We start from the raw sequence: 27,957 nt of genomic DNA, 5'->3' as shown, positions 1-27,957 counted from the left end.
AAAAAAAATGGCAGCAAACTTTCTTGTGGAAAAAAAATTCTTAAAAAATTTGCAAAAAATATTCTACAAATTTTAAAATCCACAAAATTTTTGCAAGAGATTTTCCACGAAAATTAAAATTTGCAAGTAAATTTCTTGCAAAATTAAAATTTTCCAAGTAAATTTTCTGCAAAATTTCAAATTCGCAAGTAAATTTTCTAGGAAAAATCGCAAGTAATATTTTATAATGGTTTATACCTCTTCTTCCCCTCCAAATTCCCCCGTACTGGAGGGACTAAAATTAGATGAATACTCCTTTCCTAAAGATTGAAAGGAAGAAGAAAAATCATGAAACTGCCTTCCGTCCACTCCATTCTTTTCCAACTAAAAACCATGACAATCACGATTTTATTCAACTTAAAGAAAGAAATAATTATACTGACCAAGATCAAAACTGCACCAATAAAAACAATTTAATTCAAAATGGGGCCCCAAGCCGTATAGACGAACAATCACAAAGCCTTGTGCCATATTTAAAACTACTGAACTGAAAACAAAATCTGAAAAGCAAATTTAGTAGTGATGTTTTTGCATCAATCAGGAGGGAATCGTCACCGGTTCCAACAAAAAATTGGTATACCTAATAGGGCATACCAAATGAGTTGAATAAAACATACAATGTGCATTTCGGCTCAAATTACAAATAGTGAAAACAAAAATATATAAAATCTATCACATTAGCCACCGAATTCCAATTCATCCAAAATATCTCCAGGCATCATCAAAGTACTGAAAGCAGTAGCATAATGTTATCTTAACCAACTACTTGGAAAAATGAAAGACACCAAACCTCCAAAAGAAATTCAGATCATGGCACAACTTATGGCCATTAGATCACTGACAGCATATCAGAAGACTCGGTGACTGCAGGTGACCCAATGGCCTAACAACAAATATCTTCTTTTTCTATGCCAACTTTTGTGTGAATAGCAGTAGTCCAATATAATTTCAACCAAGCATCAGAGTTAAAAATAAAAACAAAAATGATTCATTGCAGCCGAATGCTAATTAAGCTCAAACAAAAGCCATGCACAGCATTAATAACTGGAGTATCAACATTGATGATGTACTTGATAATGTGTGTCATCACATTATTAACCAAAATCAAGTAAAGAAACTAAACAATGACAAGAACCTTCTCAAATTTGGATGACCAAAACTTTCCTGAACTCTTTAAGTTTAAACCTATTATCATCATAATCAAAACTAAGCAAAACAATGACAATAACCTTCTCAAAGCAAGATGGCTGAAACTCTTCCAGTCTAATTCCAGTCCATGTTAGTTCCTGATTTATAAACATAAAAGGTCAAAGATCTCATTTAACATCATTATAACAATGTCATCATAAAAAAACCACTAAATTAAATAACACTCACAGTTGGAAAAAAAATAAATACTAAAGATTTAATCTATTGCATTCAAGACACAAATCAAATATGTTAGGACAAGAAACTAAATAGAATAAGAGGTAATACACCTTTTTCAAATATCACCCTCCTCATCACTATCTTCTTCATCATCATCATTGTCAACATTTCCATAGCTACGTTCCAGTGATGGAGGTTGATGAGAAGAAGAGCCAACAAATCCTAAATGTGTCATTAAAGCTACTAAATGTTTCCTTGTCTCATTCAACTCTTGTCTTATTTCTAGCTTATCCTTTTCTTGTCTTTGCAACTCTTGCATCATGGCTAACTTCTCTTCCTCTTGTTTTTGCAATGATTCATTTAATGCCTGAATTTGACCCCTTAAAGTACACACATCCTCATATTTAGTAGAAAATCTTGATGGAATCAACATTTTGCCTAAAGATCCAAGACCAGGGATCCTTCCATTTTTCTTTCCAACTAAATCTACCCATATATCCAAGTCAGAAGGCATAGATGATTGGCTATCAACTCCATCCTCCCTTTGAGATGATAACTCAAATTTCCTCTGTTGAAATTTGTCCTGCCAATGAAATTTGTATAATAAAATTAACTTGAACTAACAAAAAGTCTCCACTTCTCCTTTATCCTTACTCCAATATTCTAAAAAATCAGCAACAAAAAACTTACAAATGTTAATTCTGCATGATGACCCACCCAACTTTTATCCTTTTTCTGATGTGTACGAAAATAAAACTCACTTAATGATGGATCCATTCCTTTTTCCTGTTTCTGCATTGATAACAAAAAAAAAAAAAGATTTAGTGACATTAATTTCAAGAACTAAATTATAAAAAACAACAATAAATTAATAATACCATTCTTTTCCAATGCAAACGGTGAGGAATTGATCCACCGGTATGAAGAGATGCACCATTCACAGATTCACGATTTCTTTTATTTACTTCTGACTTTTTCTTAAAACGTAAGGATCTCCAGTGTTCTTTCAAGTGTGCCCATACATCTTCTCCTATCCAAATTGGTTTTCTCTCTAAATCCTTTCGAACTTCTTGCATTAATTGAGACATTTTAGCTGCACCTCTTTTCTCAAAATTACGTCGCACCATGTCATTATATTCAGGTGGCCATGTAAATTTTGACTACATTGGTTTTGATAAAAATGAAAAAAAATTATTAGGCAAATATTCAAAATGGAATCTTTTTAATAAAAGTTTAAAGTTTGATTACTTGAAGCATATCAAACCACAAATCCCTTTGACCGATAGATAGCTTCTTCCATGATGGTTTTGCCTCCCCCAAGTTACTTCGTATGATTGAAGCAAGTGCCCCAATTACCAACTTGTGTTGATCAAACCTATGTAAAATAATAAAAAATGATAATTAATTAAAATATCAAACAAAAATTCATATCATATGCCAATAAATTAAAATGACTCACCCATCCCCTTCTGGGAGTATCAAGATTTTGTTTCCATTATTGTCTCCATTAACATGACTAGATGAAGAAGATGGAGTTATAAGGTATACTTTTGAGCTGGATGAATGACGCTACTTCTCGCAAAGGAGAGTCATTGCACAGTCGACTGTACACCCGTCAGTTGGCAAAGGAGCCCTGTCGTGTCTGACAATTATTTAACTATTATGTGAAAGTTTATTGATTAAAAGAAAAAAGGGAAGAAAAAAAAAGGAGAGTGTACATGATTTGTGAATGTTGTGATGTGCGTATGTTTGTCTGTCGGACAGAATCCTTAGGCAAAAACACGTTTAAAAGAGAAGTGGTATGAAGGAGGGACATCCGTGATCCATTATCCTTAGGCACATACTGAGTAAAACAAAATAAATCAGAATACAGAAGAAAACAGAATAGCATTGTTCTGTTCCTAGAGGAATAAACATTAAAATCCTACCTTGTATATAACAAGTAGGTAACTTACATAACAATTCAATGCTGAAAAAAATAAATAAATTTTATATGCATTAGGAGATAAGTTTTCTGGAATAATGCAAACTGCTAACAGTCAAAAATCAGCATATTAATAGCATTTACTTATAGCAATTTGACAGTAAATTCATATGGCAGTGAGAAAGAAGCATATTAACCACTAACAGTCAAAAATCAGCATTGTCATTTCAGTCAAAGCCACGCCTTTACACATTAATAGATAGATCATGACCACAGTATCATACTCACCCTCTTCAGAGAATTTTCAACCCAGTACTTATTAGGCTTTGGAAACCTTAGTCTGCCCGCCTTTCATTACAGAAATCACATCACCGTCCTAGAAAATTGACATAAACGATAATCCATTCTATTAACATCATTGAACAGACAAAAAAAATGCAAGAACTATCATCATGTATTATATCCGTTTTGTTTAAAAATGCTAAATTAATGAGGAGATGAATCAACAATACAAATTCAAAAGCAAGACACCATGAAATTTCACGTTAATGAAATTTATGAGTTCTGTATCACTTCATCCCTACACAGAAGAAGAATAACCACTTCATAAGTTCCAAGAGATTTAAAAATTTCAGACTGAGCATATCTGAATATGAACCGCATCTAGCATACATATAAACTAAAAACAGATAATTAAAGAACAAACATAGCATCCTTAAATCAGTTATTGCTGAAAATCTGTCGAAAAGTATTTTTTATTATCTATGGAAAAGTTCTCAAACAATTGACAATGATTAAAATTTGTCAAACATTATGTGTCACTGTTTACAGATTGGAAAGCTGAAATTGATGTCTAGAAGTGAATAAACATGCAAAATCTACAGAAGAGGAGAAAAATCTTCCATTAACAATGCCAAAATCAATTACTCATTAACTGTAGAATCAATCTCCTTTGTATTATCAGTTGCATGCTCATTCAAAACATTCCTTGACCTGAAAATTAGTAAAGTAAAAAATCAATTACACTACACAGAGTAAAACAACCAAAATCTTGGTAAAAGGAAAATAAGATAAAAACAAATTACAAATTACAAAACAAAAGATAAATTAGGAAAATGAGAGACAAAACAAAAGGAGAGTTTGTCTTCTTCTTTAACCTATGAAGATACATAGAATTCGAAATAAGATAAATTACAAATTACAACGAAGAAGCACGAAAAGAGTAAATAAATCACCGCAAAATCAAAAGAAAATCATTATATTTACTTGAGCAAGTCACTGGTGCGATGCGATCTAAAAGGTGACGGAGGAACGATCTTAAGAAGTGACGGAGGAATGAGTTTCTCTACGTGGTGGATTTGTATGCAGTGTGGTGCGGTGGGTTTCTCGTGTTTCTCTAAGCTGTGGGTATGATGCGTTTCATAGGCGGTGGGTACGGTGCGGTGGATTAACACAACTAAAACTTTTTAATATGCGGTGGGTACGGTGCGGTGGATTGCATAGGAGGACTGAAATTGATTTTGAATAAACACAACATGTTGTGCGTGCGTTTCTTGTGGGTGGATTTTTTGTGGGTTTCATACTAAAATGAGTTTTTTTTAGTTTTTAAATTAATAAAAAAAACTATAAATAAATAAATTAAATTAAATATATTTTCCTGCTAATTTAATTTATAAGAAAAATTACAGAAAACATATTTTGACATTACTTAAAAATTTAACAGTTCTTGCAAATTTATATTCTAAATAAAATTTGAAGGAAATTCCTGCGATTTTTTCTAGAAATTTTTATTGGCAAAATAATTTATAAAATTAATAATTTTGGTAGAAAATTTTGTAAGAATTTTCAGCGAACTTAAAATCACAAAAATACTCATAACAATTTCTGAAAATTCTTTTTTGGTAGAAATTTTCGTAGTAATTTCATGCAAATATTTTTTTGCATAAAATTTTGTAGGAAAATACTATATTTCTAGTAGTGTTTTAAAAGTGTTTCTCTGGTTTCCATCATTACTTATTTTTGTTAATGTTGAATACTTATTTCCTTGCCTTTTTTTCAACGCATTTAATTTCTCCGATTCATGGATATATATAAATAAGAATTACTAATTAGCATTGCCTCAAAGGGTGTATGACTTTGTATTCCCATGTTTAGTTGCACAAAATGCTATGATTTTATTAACTTAGGTGAGGCACGACCGAGGTCATAATGTAAGGCATATATAACAGGATAAGTTTTTTTTTTTATTTTTTATTTTTACTTATTACCTCATAATGGTTTATGATTCGACACCTAAGAAGTTGTGGTATATTTTTTTTTCCTGTGTTTCAATAATTCATCAACTTACAGTAAGTGTACATGGACTTCTGGTCCCAACACTATATATATAGAGGAGGGTTCAAACGACACCGGTGTAACTTTAAGAGGAGGGTTCAAACGACATCGGTGTAACTTTAACTAAGTGTTACACTGCTCAATAACTTTATATTAAATGTAAAGTTTGTAAATCCAACCGTTAGATTGAAAGTTCATATCTCTTAGATCATATATATCAAATTTTATATTAATCTAAAAAGATTTGATACTTCATTCTCGTAAAACAAAATTGACGTAATATATACATTTCAAAATATACTAAAATATGAACACTTTGATTACCTTCAAGTTGTTGTTTAATTTTAACAAAATTTGACATATATGATCTAAGAGATATGAACTTTTAATCTAACGGTTGGATTTACAAAATTCACATTTAATATAAAGTTATTGAGCGGTGTAACACTTAATATATATATATATATATATATATGAGGAGGGTTCAAACGACACCGGTGTAACTTTTACTAAGTGTTACACCGCTCAATAACTTTATATTAAATGTGAATTTTGTAAATCCAACCGTTAGATTGAAAGTTCTTTACTCTTAAATCATATATACACAATTTTATATTAATCCAAGATGATTTGCTACTTCATTCTTATAAAACAAAATTGACATAACACTACAACACAAATAGTATTTAGCAACATTTGAAAAATGTTACTTAATTATGTATAAATGTTGCTAATTTATTTTAGCAACATATTATCAAATATTGTATATAGTCCATGTTGCTAAAGACTTTTAATAACATTTTTGTATAATTAGGTAACATTTTTTAAAAATGTTACCAAAGTAATATTTTTGTAAAATTTTAATAATTTTTTGTAACATTTTAATGTTGTTGCCAATATTTTGTTAATCTTATAAAATAATAATTAATTTTAATTTAAATATTACTATCAATTATTATATTTTTATGTCTCTTAAACTTCTAAGAGTTTCTTAAGTTTTTAGGGAAAGACATTTTTAGTTAGTCACCACTAATTATATATAGAATATCAAATTTCATTTATCTTAAATATAACTGTATGAGTATATATACTCTTTATAAGTCATTAATCAATTCAATGTGAGACTTTAATTATGGGTTACAATTAGATATAAGAGAAATATATTTTTTTTACTCGATGTGGGACTTTGATTTTAGAAGCAATTATAGTAACATTTTTCAAAAAAATGTTGCAAAATAACTTATGTAAATTTTTTTTACTCAATATGGGACTTTGATTTTGAAAACAATTAGAAAGAATAATATTAAAATAAAAAATGTTACTCTATCTATAATGACATTTTTCAAAAAAAATGTTACAAAATAAAATTTATTTAATATATAGTAATATTTTAATAAATGTAAACAAAAAAATGTTGCTAAAAGATTAAAATCTAGTAGTGTAATATATACATTTTAAAATATACTAAAATATGAACACTTTGATTTCCTTCAAGTTTTTATTCAATTTTAATAAAATTTGATATACACGTATAAAGTGATATGAACTTTCAATCTAACGGTTGGATTTACAAAATTCACATTTAATATAAACTTATTAAACAATGTAATACTTAATAAAAATTAAATCAGTGTTATTATAACCCTCCTCTCTCTCTATATATTTATATATATATATATATATATATGTTCTACACAATATTTTGCCTTTTAAGCTAAATATACTTTTCTGTGCATGTTAATCCCTCTCCCTTGTCATTTTCGCTCGCAGCATATTTTTCTTTTGCTGATGGGTTAAAGCTTTGCATTTTGAATACTTGTTGTAGGTTCCTATTTTAAGAAAGTTTTTTCTTCACAGCTAATACTCGGACAGCGAAAAAAGCAACAAGGTTTCAGTCAATAATAAAATCATACCCATTTATCATCATCCACGGATTTTATTCATGAAAAAAATATAAACAAATTCACTATCAGTTTTATGTCAAGTAATACTTGAAATAACTATCGATATAGTAATAAAATCAGGATGCGTAAGCGGATTCATTCGTTAAGTTTCCATTGAAATAAGATTCACACAAGCCAAAACACTTGTCATTTGTTGGTTATTACGGAAGTCCCGAAATCGTCCGGGATCAAAATATGACTCTCAAATTAAGTTCTTAATTATCAAAGGGAATGACAATTCTACATGCAAAAAGAAAGAGATTCAAAAAATATCAAAGACAAATAGAACTTTTGTGCATTTTTTGTTAATTCATGAATAGGATCTAAATATTCGCGAGTGCAATTTTTATTTTTTATTTTTCAACTATAGCTCACACATTTTATAAAAGAATATGTTTAGATACAAATCTAAAAGTATTTTTGAATTTTTTTTACTGAAAATAAAAAAAATTCAAAAGATAAACTCTCTAAAGTTATACTCACTTATATCTAACCATGTTGATACACGTCCAAATGCATCACAAAAGTCAAAAAGATTTTTTTTACTTCATGATTATCTTTGAAGAATGGTACTTGTGGGTGAAAAAGAGTGAGAATTTGTAGAAATGTGTTGAAAAAATGATTTAAAGTTATTGTTAAATTATTGAAATAAAGTTCACATTTTAAATTATGCACGGTCATGCTAACACAAAGTACACTGTTTCAAAAGGAAGTGTATCTACTTTTATATATTAAATATGAATAATACAATAAATTGTTAGTGGCACTGTAGGTCTACGATTTAAGGATGTCGTTTGTTGTCTTTCATATCCTTTTTGAATTTTAAGTTTTACCATTGTATCCGAAATTGACATGTATTGCAATTTCGCATGTCAAGCAGAAGTAAACATGTGTACTTTAGACATTTATAAGTAGATTCAATGTTGTCTAACCAATGCATTTTATAGGTGTTCAGGTTTATAGGGATTTTAAACATGTGTACTCGACTAAAGACCATTTTACTTTTCATAGATAAACTAGATGAATGTTTTCAGTAGTCTTGATGACCTGTTTGTTGGACTTATTCTCTGCAATATGTTAGATTTTGACATTATGTTAAACATTTAAATTTTTAGTGTTTCTTCGGTTACAGATATATATATCGAGATCCACTACTCGCTGATTGAATAGATAATCTAGTACTATGGTGGAGTCAATCAAATTGGGTCATCATGTTTAAAAACATTGCCATAACCAACTTTCCCAATTAGCCAAAAGAGGAGATAACAAAGGATCAAAATGGTATATATAGAATCTACGGTATTCTAAAAGCTAAAGATTTCCTAAATCAATTATCTATTGAAAAGTATAGCAACTGAATTAATTCATAGATCAGTTCTTTATTCAAACCAATAATTTGTACATATGCATGCTCACACTACCCTAAGGATTTCCCACACAAACAAATGTCCCAAATCAATATTTGAACAATAAAATCTAGCTGCTTTAGTAACTTATGCGTGATATATTACAATGACATAACAAACAAGCCTACAACATAAAAGAAAGGATAAATGTTGCACAGCGAAGAAAACAAGAACAATAAAATATTTAAGTTGTTCAATCCTTTACAACAGCTGTCCAAGTTTAATCGTGGGAAACTGCTCTGCTAAAGGTGATTTCTCCATCATAAGCTTTTTCGACACTTGATCCATGGTTGGGCGAGAACATGGATTTTCACTCAAGCAAGAAAATGCCATGCTAGCAACCAAAATGACATCCCCAAAAATTGATTTTAGAGGTTGAGGTGGTCTTTGGTCCAACAAGTCAATTAGCTTCAAGTTATAAGTCACTGTTGCTGAATATGAAGATAGCAATGAAGAAATGAGATCTCCTGGATGCTTCCCCATCATGATTTCTAGAGAAAGCACTCCAAAACTGAATACATCACATTTCTCGGTCACTTCCATAGTTTGGGCAAGCTCTACAATAATTGAAAATTTGGAAGTTACACATAAACCGATGTAGAGGATTTTGTATAAGCTACAAGGTCACTAACTTATATTTTCATATGGATTTGGTATTTGCACATATTACTTTTTACTCAAATTTTGCATACTAATTCTTGCTTACAGATTAGTCCAATTCCTCTACACCTTGTGTAAATTAAACAAATAAAGAGTGTTTAAACAAAATTTAAATATAAAAGTGGTGTAAATTAATTGGAAAAAAATATAAATATTTCTATCTATATTTTTAAGTAACTAAAAATGAGGACAAGAGTTCCAACCTGGAGCTGCATACCCAAAGGTGCCTGCAAATGTGGTCCAATTGCGTGAACCAGGCTTTAGAATCTTAGCTGTTCCAAAATCAGAGACATGAGCTTCATATTGTGAATCCAAAAGAACATTCTTACTTGATATGTCACGATGAATTATTGGAGGTTTACAATCATGATGCATATAGGATAAAGCATTGGCTACACCTTTAACAACATTCACCCTCATTTCCCACTCAAATGCAGCTGCTTTTGTGTCAATGCTTAGTAGTTGATCCAAGCTACCCCCTTCCAAGAAATTATAAACCAAGAATGAGAATCGTGAATGTGAGCAAAATCCATGTAGCCTGATAATGTTACGATGCCTAATTTCAGTCAAAGCTCGAATTTCATTTTCAAAAGCTTTGAAATTGGGCTTTTCTCCATCAGTTTCCAGACTAAGTTTTTTCACCGCATAAATCTGACCCGAAGGCAACTTAGCCTTGTAAACATATCCTTGTCCTCCGACTCCAATGAGATATGTGTCATTGAAATTGTTGGTAGCTTCGATGATATTTTCAAACATAATTTTTCCATCATGACTCCATATGGAAAATACTTCTTCAGCAAGTGCTTTCTCTGATTGTTCTTTTTCTTTAGCATGAGTTTCTTTCTTCTTTGCTTTTCGACAAAGAATATACATTGAAACTCCCACCCCACACAATACTACTATAAGAGCACCCAGGATAAGAAATAATGCCAACAGAATACCCTTGTGCCTCTTTTGAATGTGGTTGGTTGGGCAAAGCATCAAGCCAGTGACATTGCCACACAAGCCTTTGTTATTTTTCAATGATTCAATTGGAGCCTTAAGAAAGGCTCGAGTTTTTGGAAGTGGCCCTTCTAACTGGTTGTTTGATATGTTGACCGAAGTCAAACTGAACATGAGATCAAAACTGGATGGAATGGTACCAGAAAGATTATTGGAAGAGAGATCCAACATTTCCAATTGCTTTAAATCTCCTAGATCTCCTGGTATTGTTCCACTCAACAAATTCCCACTAAGATCAAGAGTTTGAAGAGACTGCAATTTGCTAAACTCCACGGGAATCCTTCCATTTATTCTATTATTGCTCAAATTCAATTTTACTAATTTGGGCAACATTATAGCTTGTTTTGGTATTGGGCCACTCAACTCATTTTTTCCAAGATCCAAGAATTGGAGATCCTGCAACAATCCTATTTCAGTGGGAACGTTTCCTGAAAAATGATTGTTGTTGATGTTGAGTTCACTTAATGATTTTAGCATACCTAGCTCTTTTGGCAGCTTTCCAGACAGTTGATTTGAAGAAAGGTGAAGCCTCCCTAGCTTAGTTGCCTCAAAAAGTTCAATTGGTATACCACCGGAGAGATTATTGTTGGATATCTTCAAGCTATCAAGATTAGGGCACTTCCCCCAGTTTGGTGAAATTTGGCCGTAAAACTTATTGTCACTCAAATCAATGTATTCCAAATTTTGATAGACACCAAAATCTTGTGCTATATCTCCCTCCAATTGGTTTCCTTCCAGTCTTATTCTAAGAATACTTGAGCAATTCTTTAAGCTTCTTGGCACGAGACCCGTGAAACGGTTGCGAAAAGCATTAAAGTACAGTAGTGAGCCAGTAGAACAAATTTGAGGTGGTAAATGGCCTGTGAAATCATTCTCAGCTAATAACAAGGTGTCAAAGTTGAGGATGTTATTCAAGGATTGTGGAATGCTTCCATTAAGTTTGTTGGTGGACAATTCTAAAATGGTGAGGCTTTTCAAATTCCCAATTGTGGCGGGAATTGTTCCGATGAGGTTGTTTCCTTGGAGACTAAGGCCAGTTAAATTGATCAAATTTCCTATTGAGGGAGGAATTGGTCCAGAAAAATTGTTAAAATTTAAATACAACTCATTTAGCTTTGTCAATTTTCCAATGGTGGAAGGAATGGACCCAGAAAGGTGGTTGGTATCAAGTAGAAGTATCTCTAAATTGGCCAAGTTTTCTACGGAATCAGGGACCGTTCCAGAAAGGTTGTTTTCATTAAGGAAGAGCTCGGTCAAGTTAGACATGTTCCATATGGAGGATGGGATTGGCCCAGATAAATGGGGATTTTCAGAAAGGTAAAGTATATTTAAATTACTCAAGTTACTTATTGTTTTAGGGATAGGACCAGAGAGCAATTTGTTTCTTGACAAATCAATATATTGAAGGTTTGTCAACATTCCAATTTCTTGAGGAATGGAACCGACAAGGTTAATGTTTCCAAGATTTAGATGCTCTAATTTGTTCAACTTTCCTATCTCTAGAGGAATGTGCCCTGAAAAATTGTTGGTACCCAGAGCAAGATATGACAGGTTGGACAAGTTTGCTATGGAACTAGGAATCGTTCCACTTAGTAGGCATGTGGAAACATCAAGGCCTTGTAAACTCCTCAGTGTCCACATTTCTTGAGGGATGGAACCACTAAAATAATTACAAGAAAAATTGAAAACATTTACTTTGGACAAGTTACCAATTTGTGGGGGAATGGTTCCATAAAAGGAGTTGTTGTAGATATTTAGGACTGCAAGGTTGGGAAATGAGGAGAAGTTGAGAGTGTGGAGTGTACCTTGGAGTCCATAATATGCAAGATTTATGGTGGAGACAGAGTTGGAATTGTCACACTGAATTCCTTTCCACTTGCATGGACTATTACCTGTCCATGTTGACAAGAGATATTTACTGGACTTGTCAAAGCTGTCTTTCCACTTTAACAGTGCCTTTGCTTCACTGTTCTCAGCTGCAGCTTGATCACCAACCGTAACACTGATTTTGGAAAAACAAGCAACTTGGGTTGAAGAGTGTGTTTGAAAGACCAAAATAAACGAAAGAAGAATCTGCCGCAGATTCTTGAAGGATACCATGGTTCAAATCACAGGATTTGGGGATCAAGAATACATTCCAAGATCAGATTCTTCTAAGTGGATGGTGTATTGTGGTGAGGACAGAAGTTGGAGCTAGGACATTCTTATAAAGGAATAATCATTTGGCACGAGTGGTGCACTTGTTAGATGTGACATGACTACACTTTTCAAAGTCCACTACTAATCCAATAAACATTTTATATGAACATTGTTTCCTAAAAGTGAAGATACCTTACCTTATCCTATTCATAGATCGTGCTGTTTGGTCCCCTGATTGTGAATGTTTGATGGCACTTGTCTCATTTTAATGTGTATGTTCTTGTTATTATTGTATTAAATTTTATAAAAGAATTCTAAACAGTTAATTTTAATACTTGATCGAGAATGAAGCTTCCTCCAACAAAACTCGTTTTCTCGCCTTTCAAATTGCTTTGAAGAAAACGTGTGCTGCTTTAGAAAAAGGGTTGTTGTCACTGGTCTGCAATCACGTCTCAACGAGACATTATTTCATTCACATGATAAGAGAGAAATTAACAAAGACGACCACAAAGAAAGACTCAATAAAGATAGAACTTTAGAGATAAACAAAGATGACCATAAAGAAAGACTCATTAAAGATAAATAAAGAATTTGAAAATGCAGTTTAGCTGTTGCTGAAAATTTTTCCTTTGAGAAACATGGACAGATGCTCAAGTATAACAATTTTTTTGAACCTAGAGTACCATCAAAAGCTGTAGATTTTTGTAAATAAATGGTACATTATTAAAGTAAATAACCAATTAGTGTCATGAGAATTGACACGAGTACACTTTTGAAAGTCTTGCACAAAGGCGATAAACATATACAGTCATCAACTTATCTTTCTCTAAGTGACTGCAAGTTTTCCAAAGGTTGTATTATTTAGTGCCTCCACTTCTAAAAGTTGATGTGATCACAAAATCTGTTCAGATGCATAACTAATCATGTAGAAATTAACCCATATTTGAACCAACCAGTACCTAACCTTTATACTGGTCGAGCCAATTTTATAAAACTGGTTATATATAATTTTAGTTAGAACGTTCTGAAAATATTTGTTTCATGTTCTTGAAAATAAACAGAGTAAGCAAATAAAAGGAACATATATTAATGGACTTTCCCTTGTCAAACATGGGTATGTTCCAGACTCCAGAGTAACAAGATTTTCTTATTAGAACAAAATCAAACGCTGCATATATTCTTGTAAATTAGTTATGATAGAAGCTGGAGTTGGGAAATGTTTATAAAGGAACTAACAAAGTGTGATTGAGTACACTTTTGAAACTCTTGCACAAAGAAAATAAACATTTACGAACACTGAACTTTATAAAGACATATTTGTCCAAAGTTGTATTATTTAAGTCCTCCACTATCGTGTTCAAAACTGATTATTTTGAGGAAAAGATGCAATTTAGAGAAAGGCATATATTGTCTATGGGCCAAATTCACGACTGAATGAACGTTTATTTATTTATTTATTTTTATCATGATATCGTTAGACTTTGGACTTTGTTGGAACCTAACGCTTATCATTGATTGGAGTAAGATAGAAAACACAAAAAGAAAGAAGATAAATAAAGATATAACTGTTGAAGATTGACTCAATTTTTTTTGGCCTATGCTGCTCCTCTCGCTCTCTGGCTGTAAGCCTTATGCCAATGATTAGGTAGCATTGTAATAACTTCCGAGCTATTTCATGAGATATGTTACAAGTTAATTCTGAAAATTTTAGTCTTACTAGACATGGATCGCGCATTTATCGAAATTCATAATTTTTATCTTATGTTTTAATATATATTTATATCAAAATTCAGTAATATTGTAATTATTATTTTTTTATATCTCAATTCTTTGGTCTATCAATTAATTAATTTAAATTACTTCCAAATGAATAATATTAATTTATATTAAACTATTTCTATTTGTTAATGGATTTTTATTGATTCTAAAAGTATTTATTTAATGTTTTTGTCCTTAACATTATTTTTCTTTGTCAAAATCACATATTAGAGAATACATGGTAAAATACAATTAATTAACATTTGAAGCTTTGATTTTGATTATAGATTGTCATGTTAAGACAATTCTATAATCAACCTTTTAACAAAGTTTTGAACAAATCCAACTAATCTCAAAATATTGTAAAGAAAGGTTAATGAATAAGTCATTGATTTTATTAAAAGTAGTTATAAAGAAAAAAAATATATTATTTGAATGTTTGATTGTTTATTAGTATCATTTGTTAGAATTATTATAATTAAAATTTCTATTTTAATTAAAAGTTGTACATATAAATTTACAAATTTACTTTTTCCCATCACTCATATATATATATTCATGAGTTAAGATATATATTTTTATTATTTAATTTTATCAATTAATTAAGGTAACTTGGATAATCAAATAAATTATGTCACTATTTTCTGTAAAGCACATATAAAATTATAGTCTTATTTCAATCAAATTTTTATAAAATAAAATTATGATATTATAGTTTATTAAAATTCATATTAAGAAACTAATAATTTGATTTTATATTTAATTGATAATTACATATCTTAAACAACATATTAATTCATAATTAAGATAAATAATTTGGTTAAAATGATAATTATAGAAAATAATAAATGGTATTTAATTATTATTTATTAATTTATTACCAAATGTACAGGTGTATTAATTTATATACACATAATGACAAATTACAAATTCTACATTATTGTATTGTATTAATGATAAATATTTTAGGTTATGTCAACAAATAGACCATTGGTGGAGGCGATGACGCATTCAACACCTTTTCATGATAATTAAATAGTTATTTTAGGTTAAATAATATATAATTTAATTGTAACGTATGATAATAGTATATCATAACATCTATTTAAGAAACGACTTTTTTCTGCCTAAATTAAGAATCCATTTACTAACAAATGCTATCAGAGTGACTTTTTTTCTCTATTTTAAAAAAGTACCATTAATTAATATAAAAAATATATTAAATCATTATTTTAGGTTAGATAGTATAGAATTTTATTAAAAAAAATTATAGAATTTTATCATAATTAATTAACATTAATTATGAACTTAATATCAATTAAAACATATAACTGTCAATTTTTGTAATTAATTTCAATGAAGAGTGATTTTATATTTAAAAATGGAAAAAAAAAATAATTGGAATTCATAGAGAATATGTAAAATGAAAAATTAAGGTAATAAAAAAATTTTATATCGGACAAGCATTTGTCATTTTCAATTCTAAATAAAAATGGTCCAAAATGAGTGTTAGTAATTGTGAATGTGAACTTAGTGATCTACCATGAATGTTCAACCGCAAAATAATGTTGAATTAGAAATTATGTGACTAAATAAAAATCCAACACAAAATAGAATGAAACTAAAACAAAAAATATCACATGTTTAAATTAATCCTACCCAAAAAGACTACAACTTCAATTTCAGTGTCATTTCATATTGGAAAGTCATCATTGAGTGCTGTTAACATTAGAATAGAGATAATAATTTAATATACTAAAGTGATGGTGAGAAACAATTTGAAAGACATAATATTTAAATTTATAAGAGTAATCCAACAAAGAGATTCAGTTTAGCAAATTGAGTACAACAAAATTGATTAAATTTTGGTTTGCTATATTAGTAAATTTTTTATCTTAACTAAAAGAGTATGTATTAGAAGAAATCACACCTATTTCTTTCTGTGACAATCTAAAATGGAGGTGCGGCTATTGCGCGTACGTGATGAAGAAGTAGCCATCACGATTTTCTGAAAAAGATGGTTGAATTGGGTGTAATCGTTGCGCGTATGTGATAGAGGTGCAGCTATTGATTTTTCCTTCAATAAAGAATGATGACTATGAAATAATAGAAGGGGTGAGCCGTCGTAAGAAGAGAAGAACGATAGCTATGGTGCTCCTTAATCCAAATATTTAGGGTTTATATATATGGAGATATAGGATTTGTGGTTATGGAGATATATGTTAAAATAAGAGAGACATTATAGAATGACATGTAAATAAGCGAGACAATATATAATGACGCGTAAGCATATGTTTGCTGACATGACAACATTTTAGAGACATTTTAAGTTGACGTGTCAATATAATACAGATTCCAAATATTTAGGGTTTATAGATATAGAGATATATATTAAAATAAGAAAAACATTATAAAATGACATGTAAATAAGAGAGATAGTATATAATGACACTTAAGCATTTTTGCTGACATGCATGATAATATTTTAGAGATACTTTAAGTTGACGTGTCAAAATAATGTAGAATAACTTGACTTTTATATTATAAATAGATCTTGAGTGCAGTGTCATCTAATCCACCAAGAATCTCATATGCTATCTCATCCATATAATAAGTTAAGAAGACAATTAAGAATACACTACAAGAAAATGTTAATATCTACGAAAAATAAGTGTCGACTAACAGCTGACGTAAATACTATCAGTCAATCTAAGATGCTACGTCAACTTTTCTGACACTAAATTTAACTTGAATTTAGCTTGAATTTAGTGTCAGAAAAGTTGATGCTATTCTTTAAATATAGCATCGACTTTTCTAACATTAACCTTAATTTATGTTAGTGTCAAAAAAGTCGACGCTATATTTAAAGAAATAGCATCATCTTTTCCAACACTAACTTAAAGATATAGTGGCAATTTTTTTGACACTAACTTATTTTAAGTTAGTGTTAGAAAAACCAACACTATATTTAAAGAATAATGTCAACTTTTTCGACACTAAACTTAATTTAAATTTAGTGTCAGAAAGGCCAACGTTATATTTAAAGAATAATGTCAACTTTTTTGACATTATACATACTTTGTGAGAGATAAAGATAATTTTGTTCAATCTTATATACGCATAATGTGTTGTGGTGCAATTGATTATTAGGTTATCTTAACACATTGAGGGTCCAAGATGTGACGCCCTCTACCCCAACATACATATGAAATAATTATAAAGCAAAACATCTTATTGGGTTAAAAATCTTTAGAATTAAAACAACAATTCTAATAACATGAGAGTAGAGAATTCACATTCATCAACTTAAAACATTATCAAATGTGGAAAAATAAAACATAAGTTCCTCCAAACAAAATACATTAATGAAATCCTAACTACACCTAGCTATGCTCCGATGTCACATATCCTATCAGAGCATGCCCAACTAAAGCCTAAGCCTCATCACCAACATCCTCATGTTGATGATCACCTGCAACACAATTGTAAACACATACAAGAAACAACAAGGGAGTGAGAAACATCTCACTCGGTTCTAGATGTAGAAATAATAGTTAGGTAACACACACTAATCATACAATCACAGTCATAACTACTCATTAATCAGATGCAAATTCAAATTATACATACAACAATAACACATGCATAATCATTCATCATGCAATGATCTCATGAACTCGACTCATAGATGCATGCATGCGGCGCCAGTTGTGAGACCCTCTTCTTTCTTTTTCCTTCCTCCGCTCTCAACTCTCTTTCATTTTCCTACTCACTCAAATTCTCTCTTCTCCTCACAAACCCTGCTGATTTTGGAATTCCTTTTCTCTTCTTCAAGCTGAAGCCGTGAGTGATCTAGGAGGTGCAATTTCTCCAACTTGAAAGCTATTCGGAGCCAGTCGTGTGCGGGTTCTCTTTCTCTTCTCCGTTCTTCTTCCCGGAGCTCGGATTTATCTTCACCGAGGTAAGGGAAGCTAGTTTTTTTTATAGATTGTTGGCTGAAGATGAGTTCTAGAAGCTCATTGTTGTTTGATGATGGATGATTTTGGATGAGATTGATGAAAAATGGATTTTTCCGGGGTTTTCGAGGTTTGGGTGAAAAATTTGGGATTTCATTGATTTGAGGTTGCATGTTGTAAATGAGGTGCTTTTATTGTTGTTTGACGGAAATGTAAACTTTTGGATGGTTTGCATGTTGGTTTTATGGTGTTTTTCGCAGGTTTTGAAATTTTTTTTGAAAGTTTGAGGGTTCCTGTTTGAATTTGCGCTGGGCTCAGTTCTTCGCGTCGAGCGCGATTTGAAATGGGGAATCCCTGGGTGAATCGCGCCGGGCGTTGGAAGAACCACGCCAGGCGCAATAGACCTATGAAGGTCTCTGGTTGAGAATTGCGTCGGGCTCTCTTTTAATGGCCGGGCGTGCATTTAATTTTCAGAATTTGACTTTACAGTCTTCATAAATGTTGTAGCCTTGGATGTGAGCTTTCCAATGGCACTGGAATCACTCAAAAAGGAGTTTTAGAACTCTAGATATGGCTTTTTTAGTGAAGAGGGGTCGAGCTGCTAGCTTTATTTATAGCTATTGTGGTTTTTATCATTTTTAATATGGTAGATGAAAGAGTTAGGACTTGGTGTCTTCATGAGAGTTGCAGGAAATATTCTTATCTTTCATATGAGATAAGGATGAGTATGGTAGGAGTAGTATAACTCCTGATGCGCTATTTTTTTGTGAAGGTTGCCATTTCACATTTAGTGATTTGGTTAAGTTGAAAGTTGTTTTAGGTGCTTAGGTTGATTGGTGTTGCTTGGGTGGGTAATTTGACAAGGTAGATGAGTTGTAAACAAGGTGGATGAGTCGTATTATTTGTAGAATATACTGTATGTTGAATTAAAATATTGTTGTACTATAGATTGTTGGGCTGAGTTGTTGTAGGCTGAAATGGCTGAGTTGCTGTAGGCCGTAATGGCTGAGTTGTTGTAGGCCGTAATGGCTGAGTTGTTGTAGGTCGTAAGGCTGAGTTGTTGATCACTAAGACTAGAGGAGTTGTTTTTGAAATTTACCTCATCCCATTATGTGGATGCAGCGGCTGTGGTGCTCTGCGAGCCCAATTTGTTGAAAACCCTCCCTGGAAAGCTGACCCTTGGAGTGGTAACTTGCTATTCTCCTCTAAGTCTTAGTGGTCTCGTGTGTGGGCAAGGTCGAGGCACACGTGTACAAAGCGACCACGGTATAGGGGCCAGGTCGAGCTGTACCGATTACAAGCGACCAATACTAACTAATATGCGTGACGACGCATTGTGTGTTATTGTTGTTTACTGCTGATATTGCTGAATGATGTGATATGTTTGCTGTGATACATTATAGGTTGATGTTGTTAAGCTGGTTGATGTGATGATAGCTGTTTATCATTCATATTTTATATATGTATGTTGTTTCTTTTCACTAGCTTACCCTTTGTTGTTTCCATGTGGTTTGGATTGCGATGATCATACTATGTATGGGAGCAGAGAAGGGATAGGTTGGTGGCTAGTGGTGAGTCTGCAGCTGGCAGGCGGAGTTGATCCTTATTGATGTTTTGTTGTTTCAGCTACTTGGTGTAGTAACTTTGGATGTATTTTGTACATTTTGAATCTAGTCAGACTTGGACCATGTATATATGTATATTCTAGACACTATATGTATACACTTGTTCCTTTCTGTCCGGTTTTCAGGAGTACTGTGTAGTGTGTAGTGAGGGATTTTGCTGAGGTGTTCCCGGATGAGGTGCCTGGGTTGCCTCCTCTTAGGGAGATGGAGTTTAGCATTAACTTGGTTCCAGGTGCGGGGCCAGTGTCAGTGGCTCCTTATAGGATGACCCCAGCTGAGCTGGTTGAGCTGAAAGGTCAGTTGGAGAAGCAGTTGGTGCGGCCGAGTGTATCGCCGTGGGGTGCTCCCGTGTTGTTAGTGAAGAAGAAAGATGGAGGTAGTCGACTTTGTGTGGATTACCGGCAGTTGACAAGTTGACCATTAAGAACAAATATCCACTTTCCCGGATAGATGACTTGATGGATCAACTGAGGGGAGCATCAGTATTTTCTAAGATTGACTTAAGGTCATGATATCACCAGAATTGGGGTGAAGGAGGGTGACATACCGAAGACTGCTTTCAGGACTAGGTATGGTCACTATGAATATGTCGTGATGTCGTTTGGTGTGACCAACGCCCCTGTAATGTTCATGGATTAGATGAACAGGATCTTCCAGCTGTTCTTGGATAAATTTGTGGTGGTGTTTTATTGATAACATCTTGATTTATTCAAGGACCCTGGAGGAGCATGGAGAGCACTTTTGGTTGGTGCTGGAGATTTTGAAGGCGAAGCAGCTGTATGCTAAGCTTTCAAAATGTGAGTTCTGGTTGGAGGAGGTGAAGTTCTTGGGACATGTGATCTCAGCTGAGGGGATTGTTGTTGATCCAGCTAAGGTGGAGTCGGTGTTGTAGTAGGAGTGTCCCAGAACTGTCACTGATGTTCAGAGTTTTGTGGGTTTGGCAGGTTACTATCGAAGGTTCATTGAGGGATTCTCCAAGATAGTAGCGCCTCTAACCCAGCTGACAAGGAAGGAGCAACCGTTCATTTGGACTGATGCTTGTGAGCGGAGTTTGATGAGATGAAGAGGAGGGTGACTACTTCTCCTGTGCTGGCGTTGCCCGACTCTGGTGAACCTTTTGATGTGTATTGTGATGCTTCTCACCAGGGTTTGGGGTGTGTGCTGATGCAGAACAGGAAAGTGGTGGCGTATGCTTCAAGGAAACTGAAGAATCATGAGAGGAATTATCCCACTCATGACTTGGAGTTGGTAGTTGTTGTTTTTGCCTTGAAGATATGGAGACATTATCTGTATGGTGCTCTGTTTAGCGTCTTCAGTGATCACAAGAGTCTGAAGTACTTGTTTGATCAGAAGGAGCTGAACATGAGGCAGAGGCGGTGGATGGAGTTTCTGAAGGATTATGATTTCCAGTTGATGTATCATCCTGGTAAGGCCAATGTTGTGGCGGACGCGCTGAGTAGGAAATCCATCCACATGTCTAGTATGATGGTGAGACAGCTGGAGCTGGTAGAGGAGTTTAGAGATCTGAACCTCTGCGTGGAGTTAGCTCAGGATCACATTAGTTGTGGGATGATTATCATAACTAGTGAGTTCTTGAGGCAGGTTGAATAGAAGCAGTTGTAGGATGTTGAGCTGGTGAAACTTCTTGGTTTGCTGGAAACTGAGAAGGCTGTTGGTTTTGAGCTGGGAGGAGGTCCTACCACTGGTTGAGTTCAAGTATAATAATAACTTTCATGCTAGTATTGAGATGGCGTCGTTTGAAGCCTTGTATGACAGAAGATGTAGGACTCCTCTGTGCTAGTATCAAAATGGTGAATCAGTGGTTGTGGGACCGGAGCTGATCCTACAGACTACTGAGGAGGTGAAGCTGATTCAAGAGACGATGAAGACTGTTCGGAGTAGGCAGAAATCATATGCTGAAAAAAAAGGCGTAAGCCTTTGGAGTTGCGGAAGGGGAACATGTATTTCATGTGTCCCTGCTGAGAAGGTATGTCCATGACCCTAGTCATGTGGTTGAACTAGATGATGTGTGGGTGAAGGAGAATTTGACGTTTGAGAAGCTACCAGTAACTAAGGTTGATCATAAACTGAAGGAGTTGAGGGGCAAGTCCATTGCTCTGGTGAAGGTGTTGTGGGATGCAGCTACTGGTGAGACTACTTGGGAGGTGGAGAAGCAGTGCAGGGAGCGGTATCCGTTTCTTTTCCAAGTAAGTCTGTTTTCGGGGACGAAAACTCTTATTGTTGGGGAGGTTGTGAGACCCTCTTCTTTCTTTTTCCTTCCTCCGCTCTCAACTCTTTTTCATTTTCCTACTCACTCAAATTCTCTCTTCTCCTCACAAACCCTGCTGATTTTGGAATTCCTTTTCTCTTCTTCAAGCTGAAGTCGTGAGTGATCTAGGAGGTGCAATTTCTCCAACTTGAAAGCTATTCAGAGCCAGTCGTGTGCGGGTTCTCTTTCTCTTCTCCGTTCTTCTTCCCGGAGCTCGGATTTCTCTTTATCGAGGTAAGGGAAGCTAGTTTTTTTTATAGATTGTTGGCTGAAGATGAGTTCTAGAAGCTCATTGTTGTTTGATGATGGATGATTTTGGATGAGATTGATGAAAAATGGATTTTTCCGGGGTTTTCGAGGTTTGGGTGAAAAATTTGGGATTTCATTGATTTGAGGTTGCATGTTGTAAATGAGGTGCTTTTATTGCTGTTTGACGGAAATGTAAACTTTTGGATGGTTTGAATGTTGGTTTTATGGTGTTTTTTGCAGGTTTTGAAGAAATTTTTGAAAGTTTGAGGGTTCCTGTTTGAATTTGCCCCGAGCTCAATTCTTCGCATCGGGTGCGATTTGAAATGGGGAATCCCTGGGTGAATCGCGTTGGGCGTTGGAAGAACCACGCCGGGCGCAATAGACCTATGAAGGTCTCTGGTTGAGAATTGCGTTGGTCTCTCTTTTAATGCACCGGGCGTGCATTTAATTTTTAGAATTTGACTTTACAGTCTTCATGAACGTTGTAGCCTTGGATGTTAGCTTTCCAATGGCGCTGGAATCACTCAAAAAGGAGTTTTAGAACTCTAGATATGGCTTTTTTAGTGAAGAGGGGTCGAGCTGCTAGCTTTATTTATAGCTATTGCGGTTTTTATCATTTTTAATATGGTAGATGAAGGAGTTAGGACTTGGTGTCTTCATGAGAGTTGCAGTCTTCATGAGAGTTGCAGGAAATCTTCTTATCTTTCATATGAGATAAAGATGAGTATGGTAGGAGTAGTGTAACTCCTGATGCGCTATTTTTTTGTGAAGGTTGCCATTTCACATTTAGTGATTTGGTTAAGTTGAAAGTTGTTTTAGGTGCTTAGGTTGATTGGTGTTGCTTGGGTGGGTAATTTGATAAGGTAGATGAGTTGTAAACAAGGTGGATGAGTCGTATTATGTGTAGAATATGCTGTATGTTGAATTAAAATATTGTTGTACTATAGATTGTTGGGCTAAGTTGCTAGCTGTAGGCCGAAATGGCTGAGTTGTTGTAGGCCGTAAGGCTGAGTTGTTGATCACTAAGACTAGAGGAGTTGTTTTTGAAATTTACCTCATCCCATTGTGTGGATGCAGCGGCTGTGGTGCTCTACGAGCCCAATTTGTTGAAAACCCTCCCTGGAAAGCTGACCCTTGGAGTGGTAACTTGCTATTCTCCTCTAAGTCTTAGTGGTCTCGTGTGTGGGCAAGGTCGAGGCACACGTGTACAAAGCGACCACGGTATAGGGGCCAGGTCGAGCTGTACCGATTACAAGCGACCAATACTAACTAATATGCGTGACGACGCATTGTGTGTTATTGTTGTTTACTGCTGATATTGCTGAATGATGTGAGATGTGTGTTTGATACATTATAGGTTGATGTTGTTAAGTTGGTTGATGTGTTGATAGCTGTTTATCATTCATATTTTATATATGTATGTTGTTTCTTTTCACTAGCTTACCCTTTGTTGTTTCCATGTGGTTTGGACTGCGATGATCATGCTATGTATGAGAGCAGAGCAGGGATAGGTTGGTGGCTAGTGGTGTGTCTGCAGCTGGCAGGCAGAGTTGATCCTTGTTGATGTTTTGTCGTTTCAGCTACTTGGTGTAGTAACTTTGGATGTTTTTTGTACATTTTGAATCTAGTCAGACTTGGATTATGTATATATGTATATTCTAGACACTATATGTATACACTTGTTCCTTTCTGTCCAGTTTTCAGGTGTACTGTGTAGTGTGTAGTGACTAGCCGGGTCGTTACACTTTAGTGGTATCAGAGCAGTTCAAGTCTAGTAAACACTCTGTGGGGGTGGTTCCTTTAGGCTTTTGTTGTGCTGAGCTCTGTGTTGTGTTGCGTTGCTATGTTGTTTTGTTGTGCTGATTTCTTCATTGATTGTTGTGCTGTTGATGGTTGTTTGGTTTAGTTATTGTATACTGAAGATGTTGTTACTTCTGTAGACAACAACTATAACCAATGAGCAAATATCCCGTGCCATGAAGATGATGGCTATGGCTATGCAGCGGCAAAATGCTTATTTTGCTAGGATGGACGTTGATAGAGCTGCAGCTGGTGCAGCAAGGCCCGTGGGGTCGCAGGAGAGGCGAGATCTAGCTGAGTTCCAGAAATGCCGCCCTCTATAGTTTAACAGAGATGCAGACCCGGAGGTAGTTGACCACTGGATCTATGAGCTGGAGAAGATCTTCACTGTGTTGGGATGTTCTCAGGAGAGGAGGCTGGCATATGCTGTCTACATGCTGGTTGGGGAGGCTGAGCATTGGTGGAGAGGTACTCACCATATGCTTACTGCTAGAGGAGGAGCTGTTGATTCAGCTGGTCAAGCTGAATCATTGTTGAGGGATTTTGCTGAGGTGTTCCCGGATGAGGTGCCTGGGTTGCCTCCTATTAGGGAGATGGAGTTTAGCATTAACTTGGTTCCAGGTGCGGGGCCAGTGTCAGTGGCTCCTTATAGGATGACCCTAGCTGAGCTGGTTGAGCTGAAAGGTCAGTTGGAGGACCTGTTGGAGAAGTAGTTGGTGCAGCCGAGTGTATCGCCGTGGGGTGCTCCCGTGTTGTTGGTGAAGAAGAAAGATGGAGGTAGTCGACTTTGTGTGGAATACCGACAGTTGAACAAGTTGACCATTAAGAACAAATATTCACTTCCCCGGATAGATGATTTGATGGATCAACTGAGGGGAGCATCAATATTTTCTAAGATTGACTTAAGGTCAGGATATCACCAGAATTGGGGTGAAGGAGGGTGACATACCGAAGACTGCTTTCAGGACTAAGTATGGTCACTATGAATATGTCGTGATGCCGTTTGGTGTGACCAACGCCCCTGTAGTGTTCATGGATTAGATGAACAGGATCTTCCAGCTGTTCTTGGATAAATTTGTGGTGGTGTTTTATTGATAACATCTTGATTTATTCAAGGACCCTGGAGGAGCATGAGAGCACTTGCGGTTGGTGCTGGAGATTTTGAAGGCGAAGCAGCTGTATGTTAAGCTTTCAAAATGTGAGTTCTGGTTGGAGGAGGTGTGATGGAGTAGTTCCTTCCATGGGTGATGACAATGGTTGAAAGGAGACTCCTTGCCCTTGATCTAGGTTCACCAAGGGGTAGACAAAAGGAAGTTTATGGGACAATAAGGGAGATAGGCGAGAAAGGGAGTAGGGTGGCGGAAGTGTTTAAGGTATGGTGTTTGGTGCTCACAAGGTTGGCTCACTCCAAAGGTAAATGGAGGCCACTCTAGGGTTCTCACTCTCCAATGGTGGAGATAGGAGAAGGTTAGCCAAAGGTAACCTAGTGACTAAGGAGAGGATTTGAGGCACAAAAAGGCTCACTCAAATTCATATATTTCAAAGTATTTACAAGGTGTGGGGTGTTGGGTATTTATAGGAGGGGAGGCATCTAGGGTTGCATTTGGAGTAGGCAAATGCATTCCAAATGAAATGCAAATGAACCCTAGATGTAACTTGGTGGCCAAGGATGGAATCTTTGGGTTTAGATTAGCTATATCTAGGTGCATGATAAGACAATGCAACCTTTGCCCTCCACTTGGGCCTAAACCTTTCTAACACCAAAAATAGACCCAATAAGTACTAAAAATGCGTCACCCTCTAATTAACACCCTAACCCAAAATTAAAAACCCTAATCATCTAGAGCACCCCATAATACAAGGGTAAAATGGGAAATACAAAAGGAAATAAATTCTAAGTCCTAAATACCCCAAAATACAAGGGTAAAATTGGAAATACAAGTAATAAAATTCTATACTACTCAAATTGGTCATAGCCATGAACCATGTGATGGGTTTTACATGAAGTACCAAGGATGGTCCTCCATCAAGGTGAAGTTCTTGGGACATGTGATCTCAGTTGAGGGGATTGCTGTTGATACGGCTAAGGTGGAGTCGGTGTTGCAGTGGGAGTGTCCCAGAACTGTCACTAATGTTCGAAGTTTTGTGGGTTTGGCGGGTTACTATCGAAGGTTCATTGAGGGATTCTCCAAGATAGTAGCGCCTCTAACCCAGCTGACAAGGAAGGAGCAGCCGTTCATTTGGATTGATGCCTGTGAGCGGAGTTTGATGAGCTGAAAAGGAGGGTGACTACTTCTCCTGTGCTGGCATTGCCCGACTCTGGTGAAGCTTTTGATGTGTATTGTGATGCTTCTTACCAGGGTTTGGGGTGTGTGCTGATGCAGAACAGGAAAGTGGTGGCATATGCTTCAAGGCAACTAAAGAATCATGAGAGAATTATCCCACTCATGACTTGGAGTTGGTAGTTGTTGTTTTTGCCTTGAAGATATGGAGACATTATCTGTATGGTGCTCGGTTCAGCGTCTTCAGTGATCACAAGAGTCTGAAGTACTTGTTTGATCAGAAGGAGTTGAACATGAGGTAGAGGCGGTGGATGGAGTTTCTGAAGGATTATGATTTCCAGTTGATGTATCATCCTGGTAAGGTCAATGTTGTGGCGGACGCGCTGAGTAGGAAATCCATCCACATGTCTAGTATGATGGTGAGAGAGCTGGACCTGGTAGAGGAGTTTAGAGATCTGAACCTCTGGGTGGAGTTAGCTCAGGCTCACATTAGTTGTGGGATGATTATCATAACTAGTGAGTTCTTGAGGCAGGTTGAATAGAAGCAGTTGTAGGATGTTGAGCTAGTGAAACTTCTTGGTTTGCTGGGAACCGAGAAGGCTGTTGGTTTTGAGCTGGGAGGAGGTCCTACCGCTGGTTGAGTTCACGTATAATAATAGCTTTCATGCTAGTATTGGGATGGCGCCGTTTGAAGCCTTGTATGGCAGAAGATGTAGGACTCCTCTGTGCTAGTATCAAGATGGTGAATCAGTGGTTGTGGGACCGGAGCTGATCCTACAGACTACTGAGGAGGTGAAGCTGATTCAAGAGAGGATGAAGACTGTTCGGAGTAGGCAGAAATCATATGCTGAAAAAAAAAGCGTAAGCCTTTGAATTTGCGCCGGGCTCAGTTCTTCGCGCTGGGTGCGATTTGAAATGGGGAATCCCTGGGTGAATCGCGCCGGGCGTGGGAAGAACCACACCGGGCGCAATAGACCTATGAAGGTCTCTGCTTGAGAATTGCGCCGGGCTCTCTTTTAATGCGCCGGGCGTGCATTTAATTTTGAGAATTTGACTTTACAGTCTTCATGAACGTTGTAGCCTTAGATGTTAGCTTTCCAATGGAGCTGGAATCACTCAAAAAGGAGTTTTAGAACTCTAGATATGGCTTTTTTAGTGAAGAGGGGTCGAGCTGCTAGCTTTATTTATAGTTGTTGCTGTTTT

At 35.1% G+C, this 27,957-nt stretch overlaps 2 protein-coding genes across 2 annotated transcripts; both read right to left on the bottom strand.

The window, feature by feature from the left end:
* Window positions 1–96: 96 nt before the first annotated feature.
* Window positions 97–5,603, bottom strand: LOC109807549 (uncharacterized). The gene is made up of 8 exons (XM_083073784.1): window positions 5,599–5,603; window positions 4,259–4,324; window positions 2,867–2,923; window positions 2,656–2,782; window positions 2,286–2,567; window positions 2,098–2,199; window positions 1,518–1,990; window positions 97–1,325 (listed from the first exon to the last, which is right to left on the bottom strand). The coding sequence occupies exons 1-7, from the start codon at window positions 5,601–5,603 to the stop codon at window positions 1,523–1,525; spliced, it is 1,107 nt and encodes a 368-aa protein (XP_082929910.1). The 3' UTR covers window positions 97–1,325; window positions 1,518–1,522.
* Window positions 5,604–8,963: 3,360 nt separating this feature from the next.
* LOC109789628 (uncharacterized) lies at window positions 8,964–12,969 on the bottom strand. The gene is made up of 2 exons (XM_020348632.3): window positions 9,878–12,969; window positions 8,964–9,571 (listed from the first exon to the last, which is right to left on the bottom strand). Exons 1-2 carry the CDS (start codon window positions 12,774–12,776, stop codon window positions 9,216–9,218), a joined length of 3,255 nt encoding a protein of 1,084 aa, XP_020204221.1. The 5' UTR covers window positions 12,777–12,969; the 3' UTR covers window positions 8,964–9,215.
* Window positions 12,970–27,957: the final 14,988 nt, after the last annotated feature.

Source organism: Cajanus cajan, chromosome 4 (genome assembly GCF_000230855.2).
Source record: "Cajanus cajan strain Asha chromosome 4, NIPB_CcT2T_4, whole genome shotgun sequence".
Lineage (NCBI taxonomy): Eukaryota > Viridiplantae > Streptophyta > Magnoliopsida > Fabales > Fabaceae > Cajanus > Cajanus cajan.
This window is presented reverse-complemented; position numbering and strand designations above follow the sequence as displayed.